The following is an 8,637-nucleotide window of genomic DNA, read 5'->3' as shown; positions in this document are numbered from 1 at the left end:
TGGTTACACCAGGTTATTTGATTATTGGGCTATTCTGGTTACGAAATGAAGGAATGAGATAAAACAAGTGTTAATCCATAAATCCAAATATATATATATATTTGTCATTATTTTGAATCAGATTAGAAAATTAGAATGGTCAAAAATATTTGATTATCAAAATAAAGTAGACAAGTAGGTTAACACTATTAAAAGATTAAAAGGCCTGTGATATTTTTTGTTGATTTGTAATGAAATCAATTTTTAATTTACAGCACATAATTTAACTATCACAAATTCCTCATTTCCTCAGACAATCCTGAATATTTTGAGACTTTACATAAATATATGCTTTGAGACTGTGTAAAGGCCATTCCAATGTTTTTTACCTTAGTGATACAACGTAATTCTTTCAATATTCTGTTATCATTTTTTTTTACTAATGTTAAAAGTATCAAGACAGTTACAATGGAAGAGGCGCTTATTTTCCTTCACTTTTTATTTCTATTATATTGTAAAGTTGTGGGAATTTGAATTAAGACCTTGCAATGGTATGAACAAAAATAAAAAATAAAATTAGTAAAAATATTTCATACCTCCAAAAACACTGGCAAAAAAAAATTCGGTATTACAATATAACCTTTCCTGAGGGGGGGGGGGCTTTGGGGGAAGAGCAAATTAGTTGCAGATTTTCACTATTTGTATTTCTTGAACAATTGTTGGTTTTGCAGATACCAATACTAGGAAAAATCACATCATATAATAAAACAGTGCTATGCAACCTTTTTTGAGCAAAGGCATACTTTTTTGGGATTGAATCTTCAAACATTCAAATTTTCTGTGTACCTTCAGAGAAAAAAGAACCAAATTTTGACAGCTTTATTTTTTTAACGTCTAAATTGTCAATATAGGCTATAATCTACTCGAAGTTTAAACTATAAAGTCGGTACAGTCTCTTAGTATAGTTTTTCCTGATAATTTCGTATTTTGTGATGGGATATTTAAGTTTTTGATATATTCTGCAAAATAAAAACAGTAAAATAATATTTCACTCGATTTCTAATAAATCCAGAATCTGCATATTTTTCCTTTTTATTTAACTACATAAAATAAAGAATGTTCACAAATAACAAATTTTCCGGGACAGTACTGTAAATAGTGAATGTCACAGTTCCATCCATACATGTATAGTGTGAGTCCATGTTTTTTGCTAGCCACACTGATCTCACTTTTGGAGCGAAAGCATTCGAGCACTGTGCTCTGTGGATTTTTGTGAGTGATATGAATGAACTCATCATTTATTTCATGTCATAAGTTGATTGAAAAAAAAATCATCGTCACTTCACCCTAGTAATGGAATTATTCACAAACATCATTTATACATGGTTGTTAGTTTGTCTTAAGGCATATGAATGGTTCAATTGGATTGCTCTGGAAATGTGATATTCCGTTTTCAATCCAATTATTGCCTGCATGTCAACGTAGTCACTGTCCCAATATATCCAAGTTTTGTGTCACATTGTTATTAAACTATAAGAGAGCGAAAAAAAAATACTACTTGAAAAAGTGTACTTTAATAAGATCGAACTAGCTGGTTGTGAGAGGTACAGTATGGCATCAAAAAGATTGACTTTTATTTACAGAGGATTCTTTTTTTTTTTAAATAAAATCAGGAAACCATGTTTTTTTCCATGATAAATTCTAAACGCAAGAAGCATAATACAAAAAAGATACATCAACACACCACATGAGCATACCACAAAATATACAGTCAAGAGAACCACAGAGAAAACCTCATCCAAATCATGATCATTAAAAGGGAAATTTAAAAAAGTACTCAGTAGTCCCAAGCTTGACAATAAAAGAAGTAACAAGCATTTTATATATAAAAACAGTGAGTAAAACAAGATCAGTAGACGCACATTAAAATACACAAAAGAATCCGATCTCGTTCATATTGTCAACTCCAGGCCGTTCGTTCCAGTGTACAACAAAAAGCGGGCGCAGGAGATTGACAATGAAAAATAAATTGGACACTGCAATAAAACCCATCCCCAGTTTGCTGCTCACCAAAAAAAGGGAAAATCCAGCAAAAACACCCTAGAAAAAAAATGGAAATTAGGGAGATTTCCCATCAAAACCGCAGGGCCCTCAAAAAAGGATACATAAAATCAAATCAAAAATCAGGAAAATATATTTGAGTTTAATGGGTCGGCAGTCATTTTTGGATTTACGTCTTACATAGAAACAAGAGGAAAGAAGCCAAGAGAAAAAATAAATTCTATATATTCCAATAATAATTGTTTTACAAATGGTTTGACTGCCTTTTTACCTCACGAAAAAGGGGTGGGGGGATTTTTAAGCTTTACGTGTATTTTTTGACCACTAGATGGCACTGTATTGTGTTATGCAATTGAAAAAGAGTGCTTAGAAGGGAGAATAGAAAATACGGAGACCCTATTTTTCACCCCAGCCATTTTGAGGTTTTTGGGTACTGGTGGAAGCAAGATGGCCGACAAGGATGTTAGCTCTCTCTAGGTGAGGCTCATGCTCTGCGAAAAATGCAAATTATAAACCCTACAATTATTTTTAAAAATGCACGTTAGGTTACATATTTTTGCTTGTTGTTTAAATCAATGTTGTATTTTTTTAATAAATTAAGTTATTTTAACCACTAGGTGGTGCTAGATAATGCCCACTGCCCTTTTAGTGACTCATTTTTAGGAGATCCAAAAATACATTTTGAGAAGATATGCCTGAAGAAAAACAAAGCTTTTGTTCTTGTCCCCCCCCCCCCCCCCCCACACACACACACATTTCGTTCCTGGTGAACATTTCCCCCCCAAAAAACGTATAGTTGTAATTGTCCTAGAAAAATAGGTTGTTTTTGTCCCACTTTTGGAATTTGGTTTTGAAGTAATTTTTTGACAACATCTAGCTTGGTTTGCAGGGCAGGATCAAATACTTTTATGCAGGTTGACAAAAACTGATACTTTTAAATCATTTTACTAAAAAAACAAACAAAAAGTCACCGTCCTGTTAACATAGCTTGCTATAAGGGATAAACCAGATTTATTTTGCTTTAAAACGTCACTTTAAATAAATGTCTGTACAAAAAATTGAATTATTTTAAGGCAATTTAAAATAGCACATTTTCATCATATTTTTTGTGACGTCAAATTTGGCTAAAATCAAGAAAGAAAAGGACAATTTTGTTGAAAAAAGCTAAAAAAAAAAAAAAAAAAAAAAAAAAGCAGAAAAGCTTCAATTTAGGCCAATCAAAAAGGGCAATAAAAATTAAGACAAATACCATGTTACATTTGCATCAATCATATTTTTTGCTCTTGAGTCAAATCCGTCCGAAATTGTAAAAAAAAAATAACTAAGGCAATCAAAATGGCTATTTAAACTCAAACAAATACTACATTCCATTTTGATCATTTTTGTGAGGTGAAATCTGTCTGAATTTGACCATTTCATTTGTCTAAAAACAAACTGATTTTGATTCTGTTGACAGCAATCATAATTTTAAGGGATGACAAATCTGTCAAAAATTGCAAAAGAGAAAAGCAAAAAAAAAAAAAAAAATTCTGCTTATTCCCAATGCTGACGGGCGGTACTTCATGAAAACGTCCTCGAATGCAGCTGCAAGTGCAGTGTGAGAGGGGAAAGTGGATGCCAGGGGCTTGGATTGCTCCGCCCCCTTTTTTGAAGCCTAGCCAATACAAATCGGTGTTGTTTTTTTGTTCTTCATTACTTGTGCGGCGTCTTCCTTGGTCCTTCTGCTGGTCTACCTTCATCACTGCAGAGAGGAAAAAAAAGAATCAAGAGTGTCATTGTCAACACAACGGTCTCCGAAATTGACAGCCGGACGCTAAGGGCGCCGACGTGAAGATGCTATTTTGGAAAAGAAAAAAGTAAAGTCATGTTTATTTGTGACGCCCATAATCACAAGAAGTCTCAACGGGCTGCACAAACCACATACTATTGAAAACTACAGACTATTATTAGACCATCCCCTGATCTAAAACGTACATGTGGGAAAGGAAAAACTCAAAAACCTCACTATGAGTAAAATGAAGAAACCTTGCGAAGGGACCGCACATGAGGTCATCCCCCTTCCACGACGACCAGGCTGCAACGGATGTTGCAATGAAAAACAATACACAGCTATTGTCCAAAAAAAGACAAACGTGCTGCCACACGGATTTGGGAGAAGACACTAACAGGACCTTGTCAGTGCTGTCGTGATAAGAAAGGAATCACAAAAATATCGACACAAAGTCTTATTTATCTACAGAAAAGGCATATAGTGTACAGAAACGGCACAAAAAGGTCCCTACAAAATTGAAAGATTTTAAGGCTAAACAAACAAAGTCTCGACTGCACATACAGTACATGCTACATAATTTTCAAACACTAGATCTAACCTAAAAAAACATGAAAAGAATACAAGGATAGGATGGAATACAAACTGGTTCTAAAAGAACAAAACATAAGTGAAACAACACAAGAGACATTCCCACACATAAAGAGAACACCATAAAGCGTACCATTACTACTAGACCTCAAAATGTAATTCTGAACCACCGACTAGTGCTGACTGAACAAAACATGAAAGGGAGACAATGCGGGATATGTTGAAACATTAGCTCTAACTGAACAAAACTATTAAAGAAATACAACACAGGATAAACAGGAATACTAGCTCCAAGTGAACAATACACAAAAATGAGCGCAGGATGTGCTGGAACACTAACTGACTGAACAAAAACAAGAAAGCGGGACAAGGCAGAATGTGCTGGAACTCTTGCTCTAACTGAACAAAAACTTTGAAGTAAGATAAAACAGAAAAATATATAACAATAAGTACATCTAACTGAGCAAAACACGAAAGAGAGAAGATGCAGGGAAACATTTGTGAATTTAACAGACTTGAAAAGCGCTATATAAATGCAGACCATTTACCAGCTATATAATGCTCCAACTACAACCATCTCTAACAGAACAAAACACTAAAAGAAGAAAACCAGGCTGTCATGATTGCTGATTCAGGGCACCTGTGACTACCCAATAGGCGCCAACAGCCCTGAGAGCTGATTGGTTCAGAGACTCCTTTTAGACCCCTGGCTTTCAAGAGGAAGCCGTCAGATCGTTGCGAACCGATGCTCCCAGCTAGGCAAGCTCATACCGTCCGACATTTTCATGCCCTGTTTTCTTCTGCCTGATACCTGTTGCCGACTTGTTTCTGGACCCGTTTCTGCTCTGATCTGTCATCCCGACCACCGATCTGTTTTGCCCCGTTTCCCGCCTGATACCTGTTGCCGACCTCTTTTCCGAACTCAATACCGCCCTTGCTCTCCCGTTCCGGCTAGTGACCAGTATCCCTTCAGTCTACGATTATCCTCGCTCGACACGGAAGTGCCACTTCCGCGTTCCTGCCACCTGCTACCCGTGTCCGTCGATCCTCGGATCGTGGAAGCAAGCCCTGCTCTCCCTCTTTGTCAATAAAACTGAGTAAACGAACGCTACTGGGTTCTGCCTCCGTCTCTGGTCCGTGACACATGCTATATTCGAACACTAACTAACTGAACCAAAACATGAAATAAGACAACATGTAAGAAGGCTACCTACCTGTAATTAAACAAAATATGAAGGATGGAGAAATGCTGGATATGTTGGAACACTCACTACCTCTATCCAAACAAAACGTAAAGAAACAACACCAAATATAGTGAGACATCACCTACCTCTAACTGAATAAATTGTGAAAGTAAGACAATGCTGGACGTGTACCAAAATGCTGGTGGACCAATAACCAGAGTGCCATGGCGGTAAGACTATGATACATGAAACAGGGTATAGGAGTCAGATTTAACAAAACATGAAAAAGGAAGATGCAGAACATATATCAGAACCCTAAATAACTACCGTATTTCGCACTATAAGGCGCACCTAAAAGCCTTATTTTTTTCAAAAGCTGACCATGCGCCTTATAAAACAGTGCGCCTTATATATGGATCAATATTAATTCGCAAAGTCTTGCAACTAAGGCAAGCAGCCGCCGACTAGATTTTCCCCGAAGGCAAAGTAGTCCGCGGTGTATGCTTGGATTTATATACAGGCGTGTCATTTCCTAACCAATGTGTCAATCATCATTTGAATCAGTCACTATTGGCTAAAGTTATTCGGAAGTAAAGAGGGCGGATCATTTTATAATTTACAGGCTCGCATAGGCTAAAGGAGCGAAACAAAGCCTGCAATTGGCCGAAAAAGATGAATGTGAATCACACGTTGGGTTGCACTACGGCATAGAGAAAACATTTTTTACTATTCTGTATTTGTAAATATTTTACTCTTCTGGATTTACTACACTCACGGTTATAAGAAGACCATGGTTACGTATCATTATTGAACGTGATGGGTACAAGAGAACTTAGGTGAGCTATACGGCTTTATATTTTCCCGGTATCTTGTTTTAGAACGATCTTGATGTTTCTGTGACGAGTCTATTTTTAAACTAAATTCAATTCAAAGTGTTTCTTGTCATATGCACAGTAAAGAACCCTGTTTCCCTGCACAATAAAATTCTTACTTTGCTGTCCACACAGTGGCCAGCAAAAAATAAAATGGAAACTAAGAAATGTTTGGCATTTCTTGAATCCCATGACTTTAACCTTCCGAATGATATTTGGAATGACGTATTTGAGTGATTGGTGACATCGTACAGACACTGTTTCCGTACATGTCTGAGGCACGTATTTGCTTCTTTGCAAGCTTTCGGAATGTTAAGTTTGACTGAACTATCTGACTGTTTTGTCGACGTTCCCATTGTAGCGCCTTATAATCCGGTGCGCCTTATGTATGGAAAATATAGGCCCAAAAATTATTTTTTGGGGGTGCGCCCTATAACCCGGTGCGCCTTATAGTGCGGAAAATACGGTAACAGAACAACAAAACATCGAGATATAGATAAAATAGAACATGTTGGAACATGATTTGGACAAACATGAAAGAAAGACAAACATATGTTGGGACTCAAGCTCCAACTGAACAAAATGGGCAAGAAAAAAGATGCAGGACATATACGTGGACATTAAATGAACAAAAACATCAAATTCTAAAGACCTAAAAGTGAAAAATCCCACTGAAAGCACCAAAACCGGACATTAAAGACCAGAAAGTAGAAAACACGACAATTGCTGCCAGTCACTGTCGGGCAGCTGTCACCACTTTGACGAGACATCGGAGTAACGCCGCGACAATCCATGTTTTCGCATTCAGTGACAGCTGACAACCGTATCAATCCGTCCGAGTGACAGATGACAGAAAAAGAAAAAAAAACATTTATGCCTTCTTAAATGGATTGTCGTTTCCTTCTGTTGCCAAAGGATGGCAGTATAGCATTTAGTTTTTATTAGACAAGGTAACAGGTCTGATGAAACTAAGATTAGATGTTTTTATTAATCTCAATTTTGACTAGAACAGGGTTCAGAAACTAGATAGGGCTATTTTATGAGTTTATCCGGCTTGAAGATAAAATACAGCCAATGCAAATCTTATTTATGTCGGTCCAATTTTGGTATGTGCCCAGTCGATTTTAGTACATGCGTTGCTGTAGCAACACTGAAGTTGCAAATGGTTCGGTCCATTATATGTAAGGCACTGTCCAAACAACAGTTTACAGTCAGGGTGTTACACCGACAGACCCCGATAATTTATGATGAAAACCCACAGAACAAACTGTAAACACCCCAGAGCCATTGGATTAGGTGACTGGTAGGGATGGGCGAGTTATGCACACATAGAGCACGCACTTCCATCTCTCTCTCACCCAGTGCCGTCTGCGCTGAAGGTAAATACGTCTGTATCCTTCTCATTTGCAGTATTTTGTCACTTCTTTAGAAAATAACTTTGCTTGCACCTTTTTTTTGAAACCATTATTTAGGACAAAATTTCGATCAAAATGAGACTCCACACTTAAGTAACTGCTGGAAGGAGAAAATCTTTAAGTGGTATATCTATATTGATATGGGACAAAGGCTCTGACATTATTATTATTATTCTATAATTTCTATCAAATCATCCAACATCACACAGTGAATTAAAATGCCTTGAAGAATTAGTTATTGTCTGGAGAGTGGCAACGGCCGTTTTGTTTAATTTTGTCTTAATATATATATGGTGTGGCTCTCTCTCCTTCTCTCAATAAAAAAAAATTATATATTTTGCTTTCATGGCACTTTGAGTAAAACGGTTCCTGAACCCCGGGCTAGAAAATAAACAAAACGTCCCTTAAAGTGAGTTAAGAAGATACAGAAGATGCTCCACCCGAAAAAAATAATCCATGATAGAATATATGATTTGATTCGCCGCCGTTTTTTTAGCTAACCTGTTCCACAGGCGGTCGCTTATTAAGGAGACCGGCTTCTTCGTTGGCCTTGTCCGTCTTCATCTCCACTACGATGTCATTGTTCACTTCAGTGTCCACTCTGAAGAAGAAAAAAAAAAACGGAAAAAAATCGATTTAGCCTCTTACAAATGTTTAAAGTTTTAGCAGCTTTGGGGAATTATGCCTTAGGACATGTTCACTTTGTGGAATAAGATGGGTTTTTTCGCCTCTCTTTACGCCATTTTCCCTATCTGTCTGTAATTGGT

The 8,637-nt window shown here is 36.8% G+C and overlaps 1 protein-coding gene across 3 annotated transcripts in view; it reads right to left on the bottom strand.

Moving 5' to 3' along the window:
• Nucleotides 1-2,794: 2,794 nt before the first annotated feature.
• The window catches only part of bcam (basal cell adhesion molecule (Lutheran blood group)), a 90,632-nt gene continuing 84,789 nt past the window's right edge, over nt 2,795-8,637 (bottom strand). For all 3 annotated transcript variants that reach the window (XM_088326720.1, XM_088326721.1, XM_088326722.1), the window contains 2 exons: nt 8,372-8,471; nt 2,795-3,781 (listed from right to left, as the gene is read on the bottom strand). In XM_088326720.1, coding sequence (XP_088182846.1) covers nt 3,779-3,781; nt 8,372-8,471 — 103 coding nt within the window. In that variant the 3' untranslated portion in view covers nt 2,795-3,778. The remainder of the gene's footprint in view (nt 3,782-8,371; nt 8,472-8,637) is intronic.

This window comes from Urocampus carinirostris, chromosome 2 (genome assembly GCF_059441175.1).
Source record: "Urocampus carinirostris isolate Australia breed hairy pipefish chromosome 2, RoL_Ucar_1.0, whole genome shotgun sequence".
NCBI lineage: Eukaryota > Metazoa > Chordata > Actinopteri > Syngnathiformes > Syngnathidae > Urocampus > Urocampus carinirostris.
The sequence above is the reverse complement of the archived record's forward strand: the minus strand, read 5'-3'. Positions and strand labels throughout refer to the sequence as shown.